Source organism: Hypanus sabinus, chromosome 7 (genome assembly GCF_030144855.1).
Source record: "Hypanus sabinus isolate sHypSab1 chromosome 7, sHypSab1.hap1, whole genome shotgun sequence".
Lineage (NCBI taxonomy): Eukaryota > Metazoa > Chordata > Chondrichthyes > Myliobatiformes > Dasyatidae > Hypanus > Hypanus sabinus.
Window position 1 is genome coordinate 64,275,678 of NC_082712.1, and position 27,701 is coordinate 64,303,378.

Genomic DNA, 27,701 nt, shown 5'->3' on the forward strand with positions numbered 1-27,701 from the left:
TGTAGAAGATATGACAGTCAAATTAAGAGAATACAACTGGCAGTGATCAGCTTACAGGTAAAATTAAGAGAAAGGACCCTAATAGAAATTATGTGTGAACCTACTGACAACAGCACTGAAGAGGCAGAATACATCAATGTAAAAATTAAGGAACCATGCAGCTAAGATTTGCTGGATTTAATAGGGGCTTTTAGTATAGATTCTCAAGAGAATATCCTGGCAGGTTGCATGTAATGTTGTAATACAAAAAACTGTAGTAGTTTCATCTAATCATCAGAATTATAAACTACTTGTTACAGGATGGAAGGATGACCATTCAAGTTTGATGGTGACATAAAGATGGACAATACTGCACACATACATAAAATAGTATTAACATATATCAATATTAATTGATTGAAAAAATAGATTTCTATGGGCACATGCAAGTTTATCCTAACAAAGAACAAAGACCCTAGAAAGTCTGCAGAAAATATTTTCTAGTATGTGGGAATTTGGGTATGAAAAGTTTGAATGGGAAAGCTGGGACTGTTTTCCTTGGAACTAAGCAAGAGATTTGATAGTGGTATACAGATACAAGATTAGTTTAGGTAGGGTAACTTTCCTTATTTGTAAATAGCTCAAAGATCGGAATACTCAGATGTAAAACAGATGCGCAGAAGATAAATGGGACACAAGGATAAACAGTAGTTAGGATCAGTAATTCACTACCTGAAAGGATGGAAACCAAATCAATGTCTTCAAAATGAAGCTGCATAAGCAAAGAAAATAATTTGCAGGGCTTTGGGAAAAGTAGTGGGAAAATAGCATCAACAAGATTACTGTATTGTGAGTTGGCAGAAAATCCAACAAATCATTTGGCCTTCTATACCATTACAATTATATGATTCTGACTCCTTAGACTTTGTAGAATTTAGTTGAAGGGGTACTATAATCAATATTTTAAAGATATTTTCAACGCATCTGGAAAGGTAACTCAGTAAATGAAAACTATTCCCACAGGTTGAGGAGTTTAAAAAGATAACAGCCAACATGTAGGAACAGACTTCTCAGAAAAGTTAGAAAATACAAAGTTGTAAAAAATTGCATATTTCTTTCACATATGCTAGGAAAATTCATGACTTTAAATCCAATATTACTGGATATTAATTAATAATTATTGATGGACAAGTTGAACATGTGGGCAATGAAATTACATCACTGATGAAACAGAATTTTTAATGCAAGCCAATAAATAGATTTCACATGTTGCTGATAAAAATCCATTGACATTAGAACTAGTTATAAGTTACTTTGTGTGTAACAGGGGCAAAATAATATACCTAGGTTTGGGTATGAAATCTTAGCAAACTGGATATACTGTTTTCTCACAGCTTAGCAGATATCAACTCTCAAATCACAATACAACTATCACTTCACCCTCAGATCTCTTGCTTTAGTGCAAAACATCTTGTACATCAGCGGACTTCAATGTGGGGTCATCTGCCATAAATGGTTAAACTGCAGGGGCAAGAATGGATGAAGTCCACCACTGCTATTTCCATTAAATTCCTGATGCTCATCATATATTGACAGGAAGTTAAATTCACTTTTCTTGATAAATTTGTAGCATTTCTAAGTGATAAGCAGCTTGCAGAACAAGTTGTCACTGCTATATCTGAAATAGTTTACCTGTTAGATATGTTTGTAAAACTAAGTTTATTAAACAGTTACAAGGAAAAAACTGCAATCTCTATTATGCAAAAAGGCTTTTACAGATTTCCTTAGAAAACCCAAAACTTTCAGCAGCAATATTGGACGTGATAAGTTTATGCAATCTCCTTCACTGTGCACTCCTAAAGTAGAATTGCAAGATGATCTGATTATATATCTTGATCATTTGAAACACTGTACATTGATAGATATGGAATTTCAGTTCAGAGACCTACTGAAGATGCATATTCCAGATTGGATGGATCCATTTGGGGTAAATATAAATGATGTTGACACCACATTGCAAGAATGTCTGTCTTATTGTGCTGAGTGATATAACAGCTCATGCTAAATTCTGGATAACTAGTTTTATTCAAAATAAATTTCCACAGCTCTGGAAGAAAGCAAAAATATTTTAAATTGGATTTCCCACCTCTTATGTACTTGAATATGGTTTTAGTCAAATGCTTCACCTACCAACATCTTGTAACCATCCTGATGTTGTGAAAAGAGGCAATCTTTGATTTTATCTTTAACTAAGTTGTAACCAGATATTTAATAACTTGTTAGTTTGCATTAAAGTTCAAAGCAAATTTATTATCAAAGTATATATATCACCATATACAACCTTGAGATTCATTTTCTTGCAGGCATACTTAATAACCAGAATAGAAAGACAACACCAACTTGGGCACTCAACCAATGTGCAAAAGACAACAATCTGGGCAAATACAAAAAGAAAGAAATAACAAGAAGGTGTGATAGAGTTGGAGGGGCCAGAGGAGGAGGTGTTGCATTGCTTGTCCGAGAAAATCTTATGGCGGTGCTTTGGAAGGATAGATTAGAGAGCTCCTCTAGGGAGGCTATTTGGGTGGAATTGAGGAATGGGAAAGGTGTAGTAACACTGATAGGAGTGTATTATAGGCCACCTAATGGGGAGCGTGAGTTGGAAGAGCAAATGTGTAAGGAGATAGCAGATATTTGTATTAAGCACAAGGTGGTGATTGTGGGAGATTTTAATTTTCCACACGTAGACTGGGAAGCTCATTCTGTAAAAGGGCTGGATGGTTTAGAGTTTGTGAAATGTGTGCAGGATAGTTTTTCGCAACAATACATAGAAGTACCGACTAGAGATGGGGCAGTGTTGGATCTCCTGTTAGGGAATGCGATAGGTCAGCTGACAGATGTATGTGTTGGGGAGCACTTTGGGTCCAGTGATCACAATAGCATTAGCTTCAATATAATTATGGAGAAGGACAGGACAGGACCTAGAGTTGAGATTTTTGATTGGAGAAAGGCCAACTTTGAGGAGATGCGAAGGGATTTAGAGAGAGTGGATTGGGTCAAGTTGTTTTATCGGAAGGATGTAATAGAAAATTAGAAAATGGAGGTCATTTAAGGGTGAAATTATGAGGGTACAGAATCTTTATGTTCCTGTTAGGTTGAAAGGAAAGGTTAAAGGTTTGAAAGCACCATGGTTTTCAAGGGATATTAGAAATTTGGTTCGGAAAAAGAGGGATGTCTACAATAGATATAGGCAGCATGGAGTAAAGGAATTGCTCGAGGAATATAAAGAATGTAAAAGAAATCTTAAGAAAGAGATTAGAAAAGCTAAAAGAAGCTTTTAGCTTGGTTTGGCAAATAAGGTGAAAGTAAATCCGAAAGGTTTCTACAGTTATATTAAAAGCAAGAGGATAGTGAGGGATAAAATTGGCCCCTTAGAGAATCAGAGTGGTCAGCTATGTGTGGAGCCGAGGGAGATGGGAGAGATTTTGAACGATTTCTTCTCTTCGGTATTCACTAAGGATAAGGATATTGAATTGTGTAAGGTGTGGGAAACAAGTAAGGAAGTTATGGAACCTATGACAATTAAAGAGGTGGAAGTACTGGCGCTTTTAAGAAATTTAAAAGTGGATAAATCTCCGGATCCTGACAGGATATTCCCCAGGACCTTGAGGGAAGTTTGTGTAGAGATAGCAGGAGCTCTGACAGAGATCTTTAAGATGTCATTAGAAACGGGGATTGTGCCGGAGGATTGGCGTATTGCTCATGTGGTTCCATTGTTTAAAAAGGTTCTAGAAGTAAGCCTAGCAATTATAGACCTGTCAGTTTGACATCAGTGGTGGGTAAATTAATGGAAAGTATTCTTAGAGATAGTATTAATAATTATCTGGATAGACAGGATCTGATTAGGAGTAGCCAGCATGGATTTGTGCATGGAAGGTCATGTTTGACAAACCTTTTTGAATTTTTTGAAGAAGTTACAAGGAATGTTGACGAGGGTAAGGCAGTGGATGTAGTCTATATGGACTTAAGCAAAGCCTTTGACAAAGTTCCACATAGAAGGTTAGTTAAGAAGGTTGAGTTGTTAGGTATTAATGCTGGAGTAATAAAATGGATTCAACAGAGGCTAGAAGGGAGATGCCAGAGAGTAGTGGAGGATAATTGTTTATCGGGATGGAGGCTGGTGTCTAGCGGGGTGCCTCAGGGATCTGTTTTGGGCCCAATGTTGTTTGTAATATACATAAATGATCTGGATGATGGGGTGGTAAATTGGATTAGTAAGTATGCCGATGATACTAAGGTAGGAGGTGTTGTGGATAATGAGGTGGGTTTTCAATGCTTGCAGGGAGATTTATGCTGGTTAGAAGAATGGGCTGAACGTTGGCAGATGGAGTTTAATGCTGAGAAGTGTGAGGTTCTACATTTTGGCAGGAATAATCCAAATAGAACATACAGGGTAAATGGTAGGGCATTGAGGAATGCAGAGGAACAGAGAGATCTAGGAATAACAGTGCATAGTTCCCTGAAGGTGGAGTCTCATGTAGATAGGGTGGTGAAGAAGGCTTTTGGAACGCTGGCCTTTATAAATCAAAGCACTGAGTACAGAAGTTGGGATGTAATGTTAAAATTGTACAAGGCATTGGTAAGGCCAAATTTGGAATATTGTGTGCAGTTCTGGCCACCGAATTATAGGAAAGATATCAATAAATTAGAGAGAGTGCAGAGACGATTTACTAGGATGTTACCTGGGTTTCAGCACTTAAGTTACAGAGAAAGGTTGAACAAGTTAGGTCTCTATTCATTGGAGCGTAGAAGGTTGAGGGGGGATTTGATCGAGGTATTTAAAATTTTGAGAGGGATAGATAGAGTTGACGTGAATAGGCTGTTTCCATTGAGAGTAGGGGAGATTCAAACGAGAGGACATGATTTGAGAGTTAGGGGGCAGAAGTTTAAGGGAAACACGAGGGGGTATTTCTTTACTCAGAGAGTGACAGCTGTGTGGAATGAGCTTCCTGTAGAAGTAGTAGAGGCCAGTTCAGTTGTGTCATTTAAGGTAAAATTGGATAGGTATATGGACAGGAAAGGAGTGGAGGGTTATGGGCTGAGTGCGGGTAGGTGGGACTAGGTGAGATTAAGAGTCCGGCACGGACTAGGAGGGTCGAGATGGCCTGTTTCCGTGCTGTGATTGTTATATGGTTATATGGAATAAATATATTGAAACATGAGGTGAGGAGTCTGCAAGTGAGGAAATCCAGGATCCAGTTGCACAACAGGGTATTGAGGCCACGGGGGTTGAAGCTTATTGATTAGTTTTGAGGAGGATGATGGTAATTGAATGCTGCGCTACAGTCGATAAAGGTCACCTTTATGTATGCATCTTTGCTATCCAGACGTTTCAGTGTTGAGTGAAGAGCCAATGATATGGCATCTGCTGCGGATCTGTGCTTCACAGGAAAATTGGAGGATCCAACTGAACACTCCAGCACAGGTGATCAACACAGGTCTCACAATAGGAACACTCACAAGGGATTCATTAAATATCCAAAGCAACAATACTAACCTCTTTTGCGATGCTCATTGGAAGAATATTTATATAGTTTCATAAATAAAGTATTCTGCTCAGAGCTTGAAAATTATTTTTCATATATACTAGTAACATTGTATTTAGCATATACTGTAATACCTATAAACTGTTAAAACATAAATACTGACTGTATATTAGAATAATTAGTACAGTTGACCAAAAAAAACTTTAGCAGCTCACAGAGACTATGGAGGATAGGGGCCCCAGAGGTAAATGAAAGTCACAAGTGGGCTACAAGCAGAAACAAAATTGAGAACCACTGTTATGCATCACATCACCAGTCTGAGGAACTTTATACCCTAAAAGAGTAACACAACTTTTGACAAACTTGTTTATTCAGTATACAGAGTACATCAAGAATTTTCACGCAACTAGCAAAAAATTCTCAGAATACAAGTTCTTCAACTTCACTCACAAAAATTCAGTTTAACTTGAAGAAATACCATTAAAATAACCAGACCACAGTGATTTAGAATTAATGATTTTAGTTTTAACTTATATGTTAACCAAGGCTAAGCAATGCAGAAAAATCTATGCATAGCCTATAATCAGACTACTTCCTTTTTATGAAAATAAGCTCAATGAATTATGCCACGTATGAAATTATATTTTAGCATATGTTTATACAGTTTTAGTCTTATTAGCAGAAATACTTTCCGAAGATTTGGCGCTTCATGGCATGGTGAATGCAGTCATTAATTTATTTTTATATTTTTATACGAACATTGTTTGCCCTTAATATATTAGAATTACACTATAAAACAGTTAAAAGAGTTAAGGAGATGACATAGTTTGGCAAATTAAACATTTCCAGTGTGTGAAATACTGTATTTTTTGACCAATTTTCAAGTAACTGACATATTCAGCAAGTTGGCACTCCCTATTCCTTGTGGATGGATGATTGACAGCATACTGTAGTTGGAGGGATTCACATCTCTCTGACACATTGGTGTCAAGAAAACAACCTCTCCCTCAATGTTGCAAAAACAAAGTAGCTAGTTGTGGATTACAGGTGGAATGGAAACGGGCAATTTGTCTTCCTTACGAACTGAAATCATAGTCTATACATACAAAATCTAATTACAAGCAAAACCCAAGGCTCTAAACCCCAGTCTGTGAATGACCTGCCAGTCAGAATGTATCCTCCCTGTTGCCCATAACATTTTAAAAAATATTTGCAAAGGAAAATTGTGAATAAATTTTAAATTACATAAATCTTCTCCTTGATATCAGAGATGTCAGCTTTTCCCAGAGTAAATTTTCAATTTCACGCTTTAAACAGCTTTCAAAAGTTTACACACTGAGACTAGGCAGAAAATTCATGAATAGAAATAGGTTCATAATGGAGTAAAATAAGAGCTCTCAAACTGTTCATCTCACTAAAAATTTGACATATGGGTGTTTAAGTCATCAACACTAATAATAAAAATTATGTTCAAAATTACCTGCAAGGCAGCCTTCTGTTGTGCTGCTATATGTTGTTGTTCAGCGTGGTCCCGAAAATCCTTAGCAAAAGCAGGCCTTGATAGAGGAATACTATAAGCAAGTGGTACAAAAGTGAGACAATGCATTTCAGTTATTTAAACATCTTTTCACACAGTCCACACAATATGGTTCTACAAATGGGGCTTAGCACTGACTGTAAAATAAAACAATTGCAAAAATATTTATGGTAAATAAATTAAAAATATAAAATTGTGAAGATGATAGAAGGTTTTAGTCAACTGTGCATTACACATGAACACAAATTGGAGATAAAGCATTGTGATTGATCATATGTTCATAATCTTGTTAATGTCAATAGAAACATTATGTCAGTACAAAATGATACCTGTATAAATAATTGAAATTAAAAAAAGAAAATACAAAATACCCAGAAAATCAGGTAGTATCAATGGAGAAAATTAAGTTAAGGAAAGATCATCAATCTAAAACATTGAGCCCTTTTTCTCTCTATATATACACTACCAAACACACTGCATATTTTGATCAATTCCACTTCACTCTATTATTGACATACTCATTTACACTTATACATTTTATTTTGCATAATCTGTGGATATAAAACTTAAGATTTACAGAAAATCTTGGATAACAATCGTTAAATGATTCCACACTATGACAATTCATCATACTATTCAGAGATTGGAACTGACCCAAGGTATTATTTTTCCATTAAACATTAACACAGGCTAACAGCAATTGGAAAGAACCAAACCAAGTAACTCAAAAATCCTCAAAGTTCATCAAAACATGACTTACTCCAGCAACAGCACTACATGATATTAATAGATCACAATTTTTAAAAAATCTTAAGCAACATTATGGACTCCATCATCAACATTTTCTAATGGTTAAATTAAGTCAACTGAACACCAAACACCCTCAACCCATCCACCCAACTCCCAAAACTATTATTCACATAAAACAAAACTACAAAAACAAAAAGAAACATGAACTATTTTGTGTGATCATGGGACACTGTGTGACCATTAATTTCTCTGAAGTACTGAGTTTATAATGATGAACCAAATTATTTTAAAAGCTCATCGCATACTGTATGTATATTTGTGCTTTATGATCTTGACTCTCTCAGAAAGCTAGATTTTTTAAGAGATACATCATCATCTCTGAACAACTATAAACGTGGCATTTAAGAACTACATATTGAGTACAGTTTTTTCAAAAAAGATAATTTTAATATTGAAAAGTAAATCAATTCCCACAAATTGTATTAGCTTTGCTTCTATTTCTTTTCACTCAAAAAGATTTGCAACCATTTAAAACACCAATTATTAAAAATGGAAAATGAAAGAGGAGGAAATTTCTAATTTTTATTGCAATATCAATTGCATATGAAAATCATTACACCCTGTTCACATAAAATTCAGTTTTGAAGTTACTTTGATCACTGATCTTGAAATAAATTTTCAATAACAATCTGATGTACTATACCTGGCTCCAGGGTTGTTCATAGACGATTGATTCTGCATTATCAACTTTTTCTTCTCCTGTTTCAGCTCTGCCAAGATAGCAGCACGATTTTTGTTCTGAAAATCTTAATTTAAAAAAATTAGTTTTGGAGAGTGTAAATGACACATGAATCAGATACTTGAAGAATAGTTAAAACTTCTTAACTTTTAAATGACTATCAAGGAAGCAATTTCAAAGGAAAAACATTTGAAAAGCCAACTTTATTTTCTTTGATCTTATTTCTAGTGTACTGAAGTTCAAAGCTGATAACTGGAATAAAAGATTCAGACCTTACTTTTGCAATGAACAAACTCTTAAGCAAATTTTATATCGGAAGCCCACACATCACTAGACTGGTATTATTGGTTTTACATTTTCCTAAAATCAGAATTTTGAAATGGGATGGAGAGAAAAGACTATGGTATTTCGTTTTTCAAAAAAAACTTAGTAAATGGGAAGTGTCACTGAAGATTACCTAAATGCATTTTAACAGGAAGCTCAATAAAGAAACGTAAGCAATTAGAAGTAAGTGTCCAGCTTCTCCCTGAAGATGGTACATGGCAGAGATGGAAAGGGAAAAATTGAGAACTGAAACAACTAAATTAGCTCTTCTCCTCAATCTATGATGAGAGAATAAAACAGAAAACAGGATCTACATCCACTAATGATGTATGAATGCTCTTATTTCTTGTTTACATGTGAAAACTAAACACACAAGCTTTTGAAAGATACTCTCCTTTGTTAGATTTTGGTAGATTTGCTAGACAAATAAAAAAGTAGAACAATGCAGCAAGAGATATTTTGGGATGTATGAGAGAAGGCCTAGACGTGTACTTTAGGAAACATATTCAGTCCAGTTAATCTGGTTTCAGTATGTCTAAACTTGAAAGATCAAAAGGTTACTAAAATACATTTTCATTATCTGTATACTAGAGTCTGTTCTGAAGGGAAAAATTACATAATCAAAAAATCTGAGCATATACCATAGCATGTACCACAGAAGAGTCTTGGAATAAATCAACTATTTTCCATAACACTTCAACACAGCAGTTCAAACAGAAGGAATAGCTGAATCACACAGATAAAGCAAATTCCTAATTAAATACCGTATCCAAGGTTGCACAATTGACTTCAATGTCTTGGATAATAAAGAGCTGTAACTACTTGGGATCTCTACTTGTGATTAACTCTGTGCACAATCTGAATGTAGTGGGCTTTAATCAACTTAAAGTCTCCCCATGGTCAAACGTCTGTTTGGAAATGTGGAGAAAACTAAAGTTCTGGTTTTAAATAAATGAATGCAATTAGCAAATCAGTTTCATCACAGAAATTACTTTTGTGCCAGCCAGATAAAAGAATTTTGCTTTGAAAACATCTGTCATTTCTATTGGAAAGTTATTTGTGTGCAATATTGTTATAACACTGCATCTGTTTAAGAGACTGATTTAAGCTCTCCTGCTGCTCTAGTCAAAAAAGTCGGCTCAAAATTTGGAAGAGTGTTATTACATGAGCTTCCTTATGAATCAATTTTCTTTTCACTTAAAAAAGGGTACAGAAGGTACTAACGCCACTCTTGCTATCTTCTAGTTCGGAATTGTTCAACCCAGCATTATCTCTTGGATCAAACAAAGGTCAGTTTTATGTACCTCAGTAAAGTACTGCTATAAAGTAGTGGAGCATACATTTATTAAGGTCGTCATTTATATTGAAATAGCTTGTAGCCCAAGCTGTTGGCTTATAGTTACTAAACCATTCACACTTGGCCCCACTGAGGATAGATTCTGCACTGCAATGACCACAAGAACAGGTACATGCAATTACATTCAGAACATCTTTTGAATATGAACTACTTAAAACAAGTGTGCAGTTTTGTCGCCTTGAACAGCATAAGTTACAAGAAAATATTGATGTGATGAGTAGCCAATATTCTGGCACTAAGTGTTATGAGCACTAATTTATTGGTTAGCTGTTCGTTTGCTGACTCTTTAAACAGTCATGCAGATTGAAAATCACTCAATTACTCCAAAATACAATTGATTTAAAATAAAGTTTTGTTAAAACATTTCAACTTCTACCTAGATTTTACGAGAATGCTTCATTCTTTATTGTGCTATCTATGAGATGCATACAAGTCCGTGATAATAAATTTGATTCTGACATTTAAGATAGTTAAAAAAATTTGCTTCTCACTTCATGGTTTGATGCCAAAGAAAATTTTTCAATTGTTCTCATCAATATTCCTGGAGACCAAATACTACCCTTAAATTGTTATCAGTTAGAAACAAACATTTAAAGAAAAAGCCTGGCCAAAATGATAGCTAAGTCTATGGAGAACCTTTCTAAAATAAATCAAGCTGTGAGCACCATTATTTCTTTGCTAACCCTTAAAACACAGGCAAGTGCTTTGTCTATAGCACAGCTTAAATGCTAATCTATGTTTTCCTTATTTGAAATGCAGGATACAATCATGATTGATTTTTAAAATTTCATATACATTAGCAGGTTTTTATTTGAGTTTTATCAATATACCACTCCTGTAAATAAAGCAAATAAGTCATGACGAAGTATTTAAAAAAAAATTATATTTAACCGTTGGGACTGTTCAATGATACTGGGTCAGTCACTCTCATTAACAACTAGATGCAGACTACCTAGCTAAAGAAACAATCAGCTGAAATACTTTTTTTTGGTATTCAACTTAATTATTCTAATTAATGAACACAGTATTGACAGCTATTTAAAATCTGCATTTTTGTTAGTGGTGTACAATTTATTTTCCAGGGGTGGGTTGGGGAGATGTTGATTGAGAACTTAAATAATTTCAGAGACTTTTCACAAGAAAGTCACCAAATAGTCATGAACAAGACAAATTTTAGCATTTAGATTCTGTTCATACTGTTAGCAAAAAACTGCAAATTAATGTTTTCCATAATTGAAATGCAAGGTACTATCACCTAAGGCTTTGTCCGCTACCACGTAACTTAGAAAAAATCATTTTAGCCCTCCACCTATAAAAAACATTATTTTAGATATTTGGTGATTCAGCTTTCAGAGCTTCCAAATTAAGCTACTGAAAAATTCAAACCAGAAGAAATGTTATGTATCGGATATACTCTATACTTCTTACCTGTACAAACCAGCCTATCCTCTGAGCCCACACCACCTAACCAAAGCCTTAATCCTGTTGAATTCTGATCAAAGGTCATTAGTCCAAGCTGTTAACTTTTTAACAGCTTCACTATTTCCTGCTATTTCTTTCTCCAGACTTCTAGCATCTGCAAGATTTATTTACGGCAGTGTTAGTAGATTATATCTGTGGGATGATGGGGGCAGAGATGATATACAGTTAAGATTGTTCATTCAAGTTACAAAATCTGGTTATATAAAATGTGATTTTTCATATCTAGCAAGAAAGACACAGCTCTTCAGTGAAGCACTAATCTAATTACTAAATAGAAAATAGATTTGCAGTATAACACTAATCACCACAGAATGACTGAACAGAGGTGATACAATGAACCCATTTTCTGAGAAGTACAAGAGATTAATTGTATTGGGAGCTATAAGTGGCAGAATTCAATAAACTCTTTTGTAGCACTCTGGAAACAAAGTGTAAATGCCACTGTACCATGCATTATATGATGGCCACTGATTAGGTTTTGCCATCCCCCACCCCCCATCCTCAATTTCTAGCAGTAAGTACCAATACTGCCATATTGCTGAAATATGATTGATCAGCATAGGGCTGTAATTTTTAAAATCTTTAATGCCATCATATATGTCCTTTAAAGTGGTGTGCAGAACAGCACACAGTTCTCCAGCTGTAGCCTAGTGAGTACTTATTACAATTCTTGTATGAATTCCTGCTTTTAGAAATCAAAAAATAAATTATGACAGTGGACCATTCAGTTAATAACATGCATGCCAATCAAGAATTAAAAGCTAACTAGTTTAATCCCATCTTTAAGCACTAGTCAAATCTCTACTAAATGTAGTATTAATTGCAAAGCATCATAGGGAGCTCAGCTGAATCCCACACCACAACACACTCCAGTTATGAATACTTCTGTTGACCAATACCCTTTACTGTCCCTCACACAGTATTTAAAATTTTATGTATCACTTTCTCCATGGATGATATATCCATATTGAACATGCTTGACATCTCAAGTTAGATCTAATTAATCTGATATTGTGGCGGCTCATTTCCTAGCGTATGCGAACCGACTCACAATTAGATAGCCTACGGGGGTTTGCGAGCACAGAGCTTTGGAGCCTCTTCGCCATGGGGGGCCGGTTGACAGAGGCTTAAAAGTGAGGCTGAAGTTTTCGAATAAAGTTTTTCCTTCGACTGCAGTTACCGACTCCGTGTCGTAATTTTAGCGCTGTTTGTAGCACACCGCTACAATTGGTGACCCCGACGGTCCAAACGATTTTTGGACCAGAAATGACCGACGCCGCCTCTGTTCATGCGGTTTCGTTGACACTGCCGGGTTTCTGGACACAGCGCCCGGACCTATGGTTCCAGCAAGCCGAAGCCCAATTCCACGTTCGCCGGATCACCTCAGAAGACACCCGCTACTACTACGTGGTGGGCTCCCTCGACCAGGACACAGCTGCCCAGGTCGCGGAGTCCGTACAGTCGCCCCCGGCAGACGGCAAGTACACGGAATTCAAAGCCCTGCTCCTCAGGACTTTCGGACTCTCACGGCGCGAGCGGGCTGCCCGTTTACTGCACCTGGATGGCTTGGGCGACAGACCTCCATCGGCTTTAATGAACGAGATGTTGTCTCTCGCCGACGAACACACACCCTGCCTCATGTTTGAGCAGGCATTCCTGGAGCAGCTGCCCGAGGACATACGCCTGCTGCTGTTCGATGCGGATTTCAGTGACCCCCGGAAGGTGGCAGCCCGGGCGGACTTGCTGTGGAACGCCAAAAAGGTGAGCGGGGCGTCCATCGCACAGATCACCCAGCCACGCTCCCGGCAGCAAACCAGTCCAGGCCCGGCCGCAGAGCCCACTAACCCCCGGCCCAATGACCACTGGTGCTTCTACCACCAGCGGTGGGGCGCAGAAGCCCGCCGTTGCCGCCCGCCCTGCAAGTTCCCGGGAAACGCCAGGGCCAGCCGCCGCTGATGGCTACGGCGGCTGGCCATCGGGATAGCCTCCTGTATGTGTGGGATAGCAGGTCGGGACGCCGCTTTTTGGTCGATACTGGGGCTGAGGTCAGCGTTTTACCTCCGACAAGTTACGACACTCGCAGCAGGGCACCGGGTCCCCCCCTGAGGGCCGTGAATGGCAGCACAGTAAGGACCTATGGCACCCGTCAGGTGCAGCTACAGTTCGGCCCCAGCCAGTTCACGTGGGACTTCACACTGGCCGCCGTAGCCCAACCGCTTCTGGGTGCGGATTTTTTGCGAGCTCACAGCCTGCTGGTTGACCTGCCCAGGAAGAGACTGGTACACGCCCAGACCTTTCAGACGTTCTCCCTGGGCGCGGCCCAGTTGCCAGCCCCTCACCTCGGCTCCATCACGCTGTCCGACAACGACTTCACCAGGGTCCTGGCGGAGTTCCCATCGGTTCTGGCACCGCAGTTCACAGCAGCCATGCCCAGGCACGGCGTACAGCACCACATCCCGACACAGGGACCACCCCTCCATGCCCGTGCTCGGCGGCTTCCCCCGGACAAGCTCCGACTGGCGAAGGAGGAGCTCCAGAGAATGGAGGAATTGGGGATCATCCGGCGGTCCGACAGCCCCTGGGCTTCCCCCCTGCACATGGTGCCCAAAGCGACGGGGGGCTGGAGACCGTGCGGCGACTACCGCAGGCTGAACGAGGCTACCACACCGGACCGCTACCCTGTGCCGCACATTCAGGACTTTGCGGCAAACCTGCACGGCGCCCGGATCTTCTCCAAGGTCGACCTTGTCCGAGGGTACCATCAAATCCCGATGCATCCTGACGACGTCCCCAAGACGGCTCTCATCACCCCGTTTGGCCTCTTCGAGTTCCTCCGCATGCCGTTCGGCCTGAAGAATGCCGCACAGACGTTCCAGCGGTTAATGGACGCGGTGGGACGGGACCTGGACTTCGCGTTCATCTATTTGGATGACATCCTCATAGCCAGCGGCAGTCGTCAGGAGCATCTGTCCCACCTCCGTCAACTCTGCGCCCGACTGAGTGAGTACGGTCTTACAATCAACCCTGCCAAATGCCAGTTCGGACTTGATACCATTGACTTCCTGGGCCACAGGATTACTAAAGACGGGGCAACCCCTCTGCCCGCTAAGGTAGATGCGGTCCGCCACTTCCCCCGACTCACCACGGTCAAAGGCCTTCAGGAATTCGTAGGTATGGTCAATTTCTACCGCCGCTTCCTCCCTTCAGCTGCCCGGATCATGCGCCCCCTGTTCGCCCTGATGTCGGGTCCGAGCAAGGACATTACCTGGGACGAGGAGTCCGCCGCCGCTTTCGTTCAAACGAAGGAAGCTTTGGCTGACGCCGCAATGCTAGTACATCCCAGAATGGACACCCCTACCGCCCTCACAGTGGACGCATCAAACACGGCAGTCGGTGGGGTGCTGGAGCAGCTCATCGCAGGTCGCTGGCAACCCCTGGCGTTTTTCAGCAAACACCTGCGGCCACCCGAGCTCAAGTACAGTGCTTTTGACCGGGAACTGTTGGCGCTCTACCTGGCAATCCGGCATTTCAGGTACTTCCTAGAAGGTCGGCCCTTCACCGCGTTCACGGACCACAAACCGCTTACCTTTGCGTTTACGAAAGCATCCGACCCCTGGTCATCCCGCCAGCAACGCCACCTGTCCTACATCTCTGAATACACAACGGATGTCCGGCACGTCTCGGGTAAGGACAATGTCGTGGCGGATGCGCTCTCTCGCCCTACCGTTCATGCCCTTTCCCAAGGGGTAGACTTTGAGGCACTGGCAGAGGCACAGCAGGTAGATGAGGAGATTCCGAGTTACAGGACTGCAGTCTCTGGTTTGCAGCTCCAGGACCTCCCCGTGGGCCCAGGTGAGAGGACCCTACTCTGTGACGTCGCCACCAACCAGCCCCGTCCGGTCGTCCCCGCAGCCTGGCGGCGACGTGTTTTCGACTCCATTCATAACTTGGCGCATCCCTCCATCCGGACAACTGTCCGGATGGTTTCCAGCAGGTTCGTTTGGCACGGACTCCGCAAACAGGTCAGTGAATGGGCCAGGACGTGCATGCACTGCCAGACGGCCAAGGTTCAGCGGCACACCAAAGCCCCACCGCAGCAGTTCCATCCCGCCCACCGGCGTTTCGACCACATTCATGTGGATATCGTGGGCCCCCTGCCAGTGTCGCGTGGAGCGCGTTACCTCCTGACTATCGTGGACCGGTTCACAAGATGGCCAGAGGCGGTCCCGCTCACCGACACCACCTCCGAATCTTGCGCCCGAGCCCTGATCGCCACCTGGATATCCCGCTTTGGTGTACCAGCCCACATTACCTCCGACAGAGGCGCCCAGTTCACCTCCAGCCTGTGGTCAGCTATGGCCAGCCTTTTGGGGACTCAGCTGCACCACACCACTGCCTACCACCCACAGTCGAACGGGCTAGTGGAGCGTTTCCACCGTCACCTGAAGTCGGCCCTCATGGCCCGCCTGCGAGGAGCCAACTGGGCGGACGAGCTTCCCTGGGTCCTTCTCGGCATCCGCACAGCGCCCAAGGACGACCTGCACGCCTCGTCGGCCGAGTTGGTATACGGCGCGCCCCTGGCCGTCCCCGGGGAGTTCCTACCAGCCCCGAGGGGGCAAGAGGAAGAACCCGCTGCAGTCCTGGGCAGACTTCGCGAGAAGCTCGGTAACCTGGCCCCCATACCCACTTCACAGCATGGGCGGCACCCGACCTGCGTACCCAAAGATCTACGGAACTGTAAGTTTGTGTTTGTACGAAGGGGCGGGCATCGGCCACCGCTGCAGCGGCCATACGAGGGGCCGTTTACGGTGCTCCGGAACAACGGGTCCACGTTCGTGCTGGACGTTGGGGGGAAGGAGGAGGTTTTCACGGTGGACCGCCTCAAGCCGGCCCATGTGGACCTGGCGCAACCGGCCGAGTTTCCGGCGCCTCGGCGCAGAGGCCGACCTCCCAAGCAGGTTCTGGCCCAGGCTGTGGACATTGGGGGGTGTATCGCCGGTTCTGGGGGGGGGTTATGTGGCGGCTCATTTCCTAGCGTATGCGAACCGACTCACAATTAGATAGCCTACGGGGGTTTGCGAGCACAGAGCTTTGGAGCCTCTTCGCCATGGGGGGCCGGTTGACAGAGGCTTAAAAGTGAGGCTGAAGTTTTCGAATAAAGTTTTTCCTTCGACTGCAGTTACCGACTCCGTGTCGTAATTTTAGCGCTGTTTGTAGCACACCGCTACAATATGAACATCCATTAATAAATCCATGCCAACTGCCCTTAATTAGAAACACAGAAAAACCTACAACACAATACAGGCCCTTCGGCCCACAGTGCTGTGCTGAACATGTACTTACTTTAGAAATTACCTCAGATTACCCATAGTCTTCTACTTTTCGAAGCTCCACGTACCCATTCAGGAGTCTCTTAAAAGACCGTATTGCATCCGCCTCCACCACCGTCGTTAGCAGCCCATTCCACACACTCACCACTCTCTACGTAGAAAACTTACCCGACATCTCCTCTGTAACTACTTCCAAGCACATTAAAACTGTGTCCTCTTGTGTTAGTCATTTCAGCACCTGGGAAAAAGCTTCTGACTATCCACATGATCAATGCTTCTCTAAATGTTTATCTCCCCTTTCTTGATCTGTCTCCATCTTCTGGAGAAAGAGTATCCACCAACATTTACAAATCCACAGAATCCCACCACAACTGTTTTGACTACACCTCTTCATCTCCATTCTTTTCTTCCCTCAGTTTCTACCTCTACCACATCTGTTTCCGAAATAAGACATAGGAGCAGAATTGGGTAATTTGGCCCATCAAGTCTGCTCTGTCATTCAATCATGGCAGATCCTTTTATCTTCTTTTCAGCCCCATTCACCAGCTTTCTCTCTGTAACTTTGATGCCGTGTCCAATCAAGAACCTATCAAGTTCTGCCTTAAACACACCCAATAAACTGGCCTCCATAGATACCTGTGGTAATAAATACCACAAATTCACCATCCTGTGGCTAAAGAAATTTCTCTGCATTTCTGTTTGAAATGGATATCCCTCTATCTTTGAGGCTGATGCCCTTTCTCCAAGACTTCCCCACCATGGGAAACATCCTTTCTACATCTACACTGTCTCAGCCTTTCAACATTTGGAAGGTTTCAAAGAGATCCCCCATCTTTCTAAATTCCAGCGACTACAGACCCAGAGCCATCATATGTTCCTTGTATGATAACCCTTTCATTCCCATAGTCATCCTTGTGAGCCTCTTCAGAACCCTTTCCAATGTCAGTACATCTTTTCTTAGCCCAAAACTGTTCTGAGTCTATGATATCTTACTTCTTCGAAAACACATTCCCCTCACTACAACTATCATTTATAGAGTTAACTAGACCTTCTCTATTTCCCAAACCTCTGCCCTTACCCCATTCCCCAACTTCCCTTCCTATTCCACAGGCAAAACAGCCTACCACCCTGTGCATACCACTTATCGTTCTTCACAACTGTGGCCATTCTACAACAGGATTCCACACTGCAACTCCATGGTCTGCTTATCCCTCCCCAGGCACTTCCTCTGCAATCACAAGAGGTGTAACACCTACCCGTACACAATCCATGGCCCAAAACAGCCCCTCCAGGTGAGGTAGTCTTTCACATACAAATCCACCGGCAGTACTTATTGCACCTGATATTCCCAATGAGGCCTCCTCTAACCACGACCATTTTACGGAGCACTGTGGCTGCCTAGTTCTCCCGGTTGCCAGCTATTATAACTTTCTTTGTCATTTACACAACAACATGTCTGTCCTCACTCTCCCACTTCAAGTTGAAGCTAAATTTAAATTAGAAGAACAGCACCATGTATTCCACCAGGGTAGTCTACAACCTGGTGACATAAATGGTGAATTTTTCAACTATTACTAACTGCTTCCCTTTTTCTCTCTCCTCCTCATCCACCTGACCCACATCATTACCTTCTTCTCCTTCACAACACACACACAATGCTGAGGAACTCAGCAAGTCAGGAACATCAATGGAAATTAATACACAGTCAATGTTTCGGGTGAAGACCCTTCTTCAGGATCTTTCTCCTTCCCACCCTCTCCATCTACCCACTATCCATCCACTCCTCCCACTGGATGCCTTCTCCTATGTCCCCCCCCTTCCTCTTCTATCAGATTTCATCATTTTCAGTTTTTGGCAATTCCTCTCACCTACCAGCTTGACACGATTTCCACTCTCACAGCCACCTAACAGTTTTTGGTGCTGTTCTGGGAAGCGGTCTTGTCCCCTATTCTTTTCCTTATACATGCTCCCATTAGGAGACATCAGTAAAGAACATAAAAATTGAATTCTACAGTTATGCAGATGACACACAATTGTACATCTTGGTTAAGTCTGATGGTGATAACACCCCATCTTTTCTGTCATCTGGTGTGGCTGCAATAAATAATTGGATGAGCAATAATTTCCTAAAACTAAATGAAGATAAAACTCAAATACTCTTGGTTGATCCCAAAGCCAAAAGAGATAAACTTGATAAATTTTTGACCTTGGCTCCCCTTGTAAAATCAGACGTAACAATTCTGGGTGTTATCCTTGATTCAGATTTGAACTTTAAATCTCACAGAAAGAAGGTGACCAGAGCAGCATTTCTATACTTAAGGAATATTGTAAAGGAACGTTCATTTGTCATTTAATGATGCTGAGAAATTAATCCATGCTTTAATATTGAATAAACTAGATTACTACAGTGCACTTTTTACTGGCCTTCCAAAGCAATCTATAGGCAAACTTCAACTCATTCAGAATGCCACTGCTAGACTTTTAACCAAAACCAGGATGAGGGAGCATATCACTCCTACCTTAGCTACTCTGCATTGGCTTCCTGTATCTTTTAGAATTAAATTTAAAGTTCTCTTACTTGCTTTATAATTCTGCTTGAGTTCTTAGATCTTCTTCCACCAGTTTCTTAAATTTAAACTATCTTCCTCAAAAGATAATTGGCAGGTCAGCCTTTTTGAACTATGCCCCTAAATTGTGGAACTCAACATCTAAAACTATAAGGGATGCACTCCCAGTTGACAATTTTAAACACCAGCTCAAAACTCATTTATTTAAGCTTGCTTTTAACAAACATCTTTTTGTCTTTTATTTTCATATTTGCACTTTATCTCATTGTAAAGCAATTTGTTCTATTATTTGGATCCACCCACCACCTGCCAGTTCCTGCTCTAGCCCCTTTTTATACATGCTACCTCCCCCCTTTTTTATATCCAGATGAAGCCTGGAGTATTCTCAGCCTTGAAATGCCAGCTGTCTACTTCCCTCCATAGATGCCGCCTGTTCCATTCATTTCCTCCAGTGTTTTGGGTGGTGTTCCAGAGTCCAGCATCCGTAGTTTCCTGTGTTCTGCCCCCACCAAAATGTTGATGTTCTTTGCTATTAATAAATTTATCTAACACCTATTGAGTCTTCCATTTCTGAGATGACAATATAGGTTATTACCCAATTAGTGTTTTAGTAATGACCCTGATGAGGAAGACTTTCAGGTCAGTGGCTAACCTTTCAAGGAAACAGTTTTACAGAAATATTAATTGGATTAGTACTACTCTTTACAATTGAGTTTAGATTCAAGATTCTTAAAACTTTTGGTGTATCCCACTGGAAAGGTTTGATTTATTATTTACCAACATCCAGCATTTTTCACCTCAAAATCATATTGGGAACTAGGCTTTGCACTTATTTTGCCCCCTTCTAAATACTAGAAACTAGCTGCCCAATATTAGGCCTCCCATGATCAAAGACATCAAAGAATTCACAGAATGATACAGCATGAAAAAAGCCATTCAGCCCCACATGTCTACATTGACCACTCCCAACACCTACCACATGGTCCATAGCCTTCCATGGCTATGCAATTCAAGTGCTCATCTTGATTCAGCATTCTAGTTTTAACCTCTCACTGGGTGAAGAAGGACCCCCTCTATCCCCCTTAACCAAAACTTAAGTCTTTTAATTTTTTTATATCTACACATATAGCAAACAACAAGAGTCCTAACATCAATCCACTGGGATCTAGTCACAGGCATCCAATTGCAAAAGCACCCCTTTGACTCCTATTGCCATCAATTTTGTATCCAGTAGCCCGAACCTTTTGAACAAATTTCTCATGTAGGGCCTTATCAAATACTTATCTAAATCACACCAACTGCCTTGTCCGCATCAATACACTTTATTACAGCTTCAAAGAATTCAATCAGGTTGTTAAGACAGCATTGTCCTGAACAAACATAAACTGGCTGTCTCTGATTAGTCCCTGCCTTTCCAAGTAATTATTAATCCTCTCCCTCAAAATTGTTTCCAGTATCTTCCTCACCACAGATGTTAGGCTTACAGTGCAACAATTGCAAGGCTTGTTTTGAATTGTTTGCTATTCTATTTAAAAGTGTCTCAATCAATTGCCAGTGTTTAACCGGTTTCTTTTTAAGTGAGGCTTACTGTCAAAGTAGAGGATATCATGTTAATTTTGACAAATATCACGGTTCAGCATGTGGTTCTTTCAGTAAGATTTAATCTATCCCCACTCCCTGAATGAGATTGCCTTAAAATGATTGCTTCACCACTGTTAACAAGTTTTCTATGGGAAGGCGGTTTTAGAAAAAAATCATTATCTATTTGCTGATATTTGATTGGTGCTGTTAAGATTATTTCAGTTTAAAACAGGAAGAAAAACAAATTAATCCACACACAGGAAATAACACCACCTACAGGGATACTCTGATAAAGCAGGAGCAGTTCATATGGTGATCTCTTACTGCACAAAAATACATGTGGGAGACAAGATAGGGTTTGCAGATTGAAGATTGGTGGAATTATTGATAGTACGTAAGGTAGTCATGAGCTGCAGAGAGATATTGGTGTATTGTGAAAAAAATTAATTCACACCTGATTTCTAGTCAATTAAAGAACAAAATCCTTTTACTCATTCAGCAATGCGCTCACAATCTTACGAAGAGCTACACAGAACCATAATGCTACAATCCAGAAAATAGGCTCTTTGGCCCAACTTGTCCATGCTAACCAAATTGCCTAACTGAGCTAGTCCCGTATTCTTCAAAACCTTTCCAATCTATGTATCTGTCATCTCTACTACATGCTCTGGCAGCTCATTTGCACCACCCTCTGTGTGAAAATCTTGTCCTTCAGGTTGCTTTTAAACCTTTCCCTTCTCACTTTAAATTGATACTGTCTCGTGCTGGACTCCTCTGCTCTGTGGAAAATACGGTGGCTATTCATCTTATTTATGGTTAATTTTATAGTCTGAAACTGCACTCACTGCAATGCAATAATGAATAGAAACTTAACATCCAAAGTCAAAAAAAGGAGCCTGTCTCAAATCCAAGCACTGGACACTAACATACCATTACAAATGCTTTAAGTGTGTATTTGTAGACGATTACCAGTGTTTCAAAACTGCTTAGGTGCTCAACGTTATATAAAGCACTTTTAACTACTCCAACACTATCCTGCCTTATTGATGCGCCATTCATCATTGCATGTTAGTCATGCTTAGGAAGGCAATTTTTAAAAAAAATTGTCATTGGTCAAGCACTTGCCTCTGCAGTTTTCCCTAATTAATAATCCACTTTCAGTATACATCGCTTGCATAAAATACATCTCCAGGAATATTCTACCAAATAGAAAACATCACAATATTGCTGCTACATACTCTCGCCTCACCCCATCACAACAATGTTCATCACTAACAAAATTTATGCATTATATGCAGAAAGCAAGTCAGACAATTATTTTCCAACCACCTCTCTTGACTTCCAAAATAGAACAATTTCTAAGAATCAAAAATTAAGTTCCCACTTGGAGATGAAATAAGAACTTTAAATTGATATCCAAGATATGCACCAAATGCAAGTTGAATAATATTGTGCACTCACCCAATATAATGAATGTTGTAGGGGTGTGTGAATGGAGTGGGAGAGAAGATGATAGGTTAGGAGATAGTAAAAAAGTATTTTAGAAAATAAAAAGGAGAGGCAAACAAATGAAGGTACAAAAATCTGATTAAAAGTTCCCCTTTGGCATGGTATCTAATTAATACCAGAACATTTCTGAAGAGCCTTTTGACACTTTTTTCTATGTTTAAGTCTGTCTATTTAATGCCAGAAGTATTATGGGTATAAAGGTGATGAACTTAGAGCATGGATCTTTAAATGTTATGATGATTACTGAGACTTGGCTGAAAGAGGGACAAGAATGGGTGCTTATTGTCCTACCAGGGTTTTGCTTTTTAGAAAAGATGGAGGAAGGTAAGGTGGTGGGAGTTGCATTATCAATCAGGGACAATATCACAGCTGTATTTAGAGAGGGCATAATGGAGGGCTCATCAACTGAGTCTATATGGTAGAACACAAAAATAAGTGCAATCGCTCTGACCCCCCCCACCTCCAAAAACCACCAAGACACTGAGAAACAGACATGCAGGTAGAATAAGGTATACAAACAATAGGGTTGTTATCAAGGGGGACTTCAACTTCCCTGATTTAAACAGGGACCTTCCTAGCACAAGAGATTTGGGTGGGACAGAATGTGTTAGATGCATCCAGAAAGGTTTCCTAAATCAATATGCAGATAGTCGAACAAGAGAAGGGTCTGTACTAGATTTGCTGTTGGGTAATGAGCCTGGCCGGGAGACTAAGCTTTCAGTGGGTAAACAATTATGGAACAATGACCACAACTCCTTAACTTTTAAGACAGCTATAGCTAAGTATGGACCTTGCAAGAGAGTAGTAAATTGGAGCAGGGCAAGTTATGGGAGCATTAGGCAGGAATTAGGAAAAGATCATTGGGAACACCTTTTCTCAGGCAAGTCCACATCTGACATGTGCAGGATGTTTAAAGACCAATTGCACAGAGTACAGGACAGGTACATTCCAGTCAGACGGAAGTACAAGGATAAAAAACTAGAGAATCTTGGATGTCAAGGGAGGTGATAAATTTAGTCAAGAATTAAAAGGAAAAGTACGTAAAGCTTAGGAAGCTATGCATGATTAAGAGACCTTGGGGATTATAAAGAAGCCAAAAAAAGAACTCAAGAAGGGAATTAGGAAAGCAAGGAGGGTTATGAAAATTCCGTGGCAAGTAGCATTAAAGAAAATCCCAAGGCATTCTATACATCAAGAGCGAGAAGATAACTAAAGAGAGAGTAGGACCACTCAAGGACAAAGCAAGAAGCATTGGAAACAGCTTGGATGTGGAGGATATAGGTGAGGTTCTTCCTGAGTAGTTTACATCAATATTTACCAAACAGAAGGATATGGAAGATAGGTAGATCAATGCCGAGCATATTCGTGGAATTTGTTGCCACAAGGGGCTGTGGAGGCCATCAACTGGGTATATTTATGGCAGAGGTTGATGGATTCTTGATTAGTCAGGATATGAAGGGATACGAGAGGAAGGTAGGAGATTGGAGAGAAATGAATCAGTCATGATGAAATGATGGAGCAGTCTTGATAGGCCAAATGGCCTAATTCTGCTCCTATATCTTATAGTATTAAAATGCTTGGGCATTTTGAGGTAAATATGAGGAAGTGGTGTTGAGTCTCTTAAGAGAACATTAGGGTAGGCAAGTCCCCAGGGCCTGATGGGATTTGCCTCAGGTTAATGAGACAGGCAAGAGAAGCTGGGGCCTTAACCAGTATATTAGTATCTTCTCTAGCCACGGGCGAGGTCATGGAGGACTGGAAAGTAACTAATGTTGTCCTATTATACAAGAAGAGAACAAAGCGTAACGCTGGAAACTATAGACCAGTAAGTCTTAGTTTAGTGGTGGAGAAGTTACTGTAGAGAATTCTTAGGGACAGGATTTGTGAGCATTTGGAAAACCATGGCCTGATTAGAGTGAGCCAGAATTGCTTTGTGCAGAGCAAATCTTACTAAACTGATTACATTTTTTTATGAGGTGATGAGGGCAATTGATGAAGGTAGAGCTGTGGATGTTCTCTACATGGATTTTAGTAAGGCATTTGACAAGGTCTTTCATGGGAGGCTCATGCAGATTACGATGCATGAGATCCATGGTGAATTGGCTGTTTGCATTTAGAACTGGCTTGCCCATAGAAGAAAAAGACTTGTGGTCAAAGGGACTTATTTTAGCTCAAGGTCTGTGATTAGTGGTCATAAAGAAGTACAGTTCAGAAACAAGCCCTTTTGTCTATTCAGTCCATGCCAAAACCATTTAAACTGCCGACTCCCATTGACCTGTGCCAGGATCACAGTTACTATCCATGTATCCAAATTTTTCTTAAACGTTGAAATTAAGCTCGCATGGACCACTTGTGCTGGCAGTTCATTCCACACTCTCATGACCCTTGAGTGAATGTTTCCCCTCACCTTTCACCCTTAAGCCATGACCTCTTGTCGTAGTCCCACCTAACCTCAGTGGAAAAAGCATACCTGTGTTTACCCTATCAATACCCTTCATAATTTTGTGTACCTCTGTGACCTCACCAGTACCTTGTTTTCCTTTATTGGGGGGAGGGGGAGGGAGGGAGAGAGACAGACTGAGGTATGTAGAATTACCAGGTGAACAAGTAGTCTTTGGGGTACAGCATCTGTGTCTTTATTGATGCTTTGCTACACGAATGAGTATTCGTGGGGGGTGCAGATGCTTCTTTGCTGGCGGGGGAGGGGGGGTCACTGCTCTGCTACTGCTTATGCGTGGGTGGCAGGAGTTGGAGGGGGTTTGGGGTTCTAACATTTAACTGTCATTCTTTCTTTGGGAGCACTCCTCTGTTTTCGTGGATGTTTGCGAAGAAAAAGAATTTCAGGATGTATATTGTATACATTTCTCTGACATTAAATGTACCTCTGAAACCTTTGAAATCTCTCAATCTTTTACAGTCTAAAGAAGATAAGAAATAAGAAATAGGTGCAAGAGCAGGCCATCTGGCCTGACAAGCCTATTCCGCCATTCAATAAGATCCTAGCTGACCTGGCCATGGACTCTTCTCCACATGCCTGCCTTTTCCCCATAACCCTTAACTCCCCTACTATCCAGCCTTGTCTTAAATATATTTGCTGAGGTAGCCTTCACTGCTTCATTGAATAGAGAATTCCACAGATTCACCACTCACTGGGAAAAGCAGTTCCTCCTCATCTCTGTCCTAAATCTACTCCCCCAAATCTTGAGGCTATTTCCCCTAGTTCTAGACTCACCTACCAGTGGAAACAACTTTCCTACCTCTATCTTATCTATCCCTTTTATAATGTTATATGTTTCTATAACATCTCCTATCATTCTTCTGAATTCTTCCAAGCCCTGTCCCAGGTGACTCAATCTCTCCTCATAGCCTAACCTCCTCATCTCTGGAATCAACCTGGTGAACATCCTCTGCACTGCCTCCAAAGCCAGTATATCCTTCAAGTAAGGAGGCTGGAACTGCATACAGCATTCCAGGTGTGACCTCACCAGTACCCTGTACAATTGCAGCATACACTCCCTGCTCTTAAATTGAATCCCTCTAGCAACGAACGGCAATTCCACCTGCCCTTTAAAACCAACCTTTTTGATTCATGCACAAACACTCTCAATTCTCTCTGCACAACAGCATGCTGCAGCTTTTTACCATTTAAATAATAATCTGCTCTTTTTTTTCTTTCAAAAGTGGATGACCTTGCATTTACTAACATTGTATTCCATCTGTCAAACCACTTAACCTATCAATATCTCTCTGCAGACTCTCCGTATCTTCTGCACAATTTGCTTTTTCACTCAATTTAGTATCATCAGCAAACTTAGATACACTACACTCGGTCCCCTCTTCCAAATTGTGAATGTATTTCGTGATCAGTTGCGGACCCAGCACCGACCCCTGTGGCACACCACTCACCACTGATTGCCAACCAGACTAACACCCATGTATCCCAACTCTCTGCTTTCTATTAGTTAACCAATCCTCTTTCTGTACTTTTACCCCCAACTCTATGCATCCTTATCTTATGGATACGTCTTTTATGTGGCACCTTATTGAATGTCTTCTGGAAATCCAAGTAAATAACATCCATCTATCCCCCTCTATCCACTCTGCTTGTTATATCCTCAAAGAACTCCACTAAGTTTGTCAAACAGAACCTGCCTTTGCTGAATCTACGGTGCGTCTGCCTGATGGATCTATTTCTTTCCAGATACTTTACTATTTCTTCTTTAATGAGAGCTTCAAGCATTTTCTGAACTACAGATATTAAACCAACTGGCCTATAGTTACCTGCCTTTTGCATACATCCCTTTTTAAACAGTGGCATGACATTTGCCGTCTTCCAATCCACCGGGACTTGCCCAGAGTTTGGAGAATTTTGGTAAATCATCACCAAAGCCTCAACTATAACCTCTGCCATTTCTTTCAGTACCCTGGGATGCATTCCATCAGGCCCACAAGTTTACTCAGCACTACTTCTTTAATGATAGCTGTTGTATCAAGATCCCCACCTTCCTTCACATCCATAACATCTCTCTTTGGCATGTTAGGTGTGTCCTCCACCATGAAGACCGACACAAGATAGTCATTCAAAGCCTCAGCCATTTCCTCATTACCCAATATCAATTCCCCTTCTTGTCCTCCAAGGGACCTATATTCACCTTAGCCCCCCCCCCCCCTTTTCCACTTATATAATTATAAAAACATTTACTAACCATTTTTATATTTTCTGCTAGCTTATTTTCATAATCCAGCTTCCATTTCTTTATTGCTTGCTTAGTGGTACTTTGCTGCTTTTTAAAGCTTTCCTCAATCTTCCAGTTTCCCACTATTCTTCGTGACTTTGTATGCATGAGCTTTTAGTTTGATGCCTTCTTTTAGTTATCCGAGGCTGGCTCTCCCCACCTGTACCGTCCTTGCTTTTAACTGGAATATACTTCTGTTGTGAAAAATCTCTTAGAAAGCCTTCCACTGTTCCTCAACTGTCCCACTATATAGCCTGTGTTCCC

General features: G+C 41.1%; 1 protein-coding gene across 5 annotated transcripts in view; it reads right to left on the minus strand.

The window, feature by feature from the left end:
• inip (ints3 and nabp interacting protein) overlaps positions 1-27,701 on the minus strand; it is a 46,171-nt gene that overhangs the window by 10,323 nt on the left and 8,147 nt on the right. For 3 of the 5 annotated variants that reach the window (XM_059974854.1, XM_059974852.1, XM_059974856.1), the window contains 2 exons: positions 8,516-8,618; positions 7,006-7,096 (listed from right to left, as the gene is read on the minus strand). In XM_059974854.1, coding sequence (XP_059830837.1) covers positions 7,006-7,096; positions 8,516-8,618 — 194 coding nt within the window. Of the gene's footprint in view, positions 1-7,005; positions 7,097-8,515; positions 8,619-11,660; positions 11,755-27,701 lie in introns of those variants that run through there. The other 2 variants (XM_059974851.1, XM_059974855.1) reach the window with 2 other exon arrangements.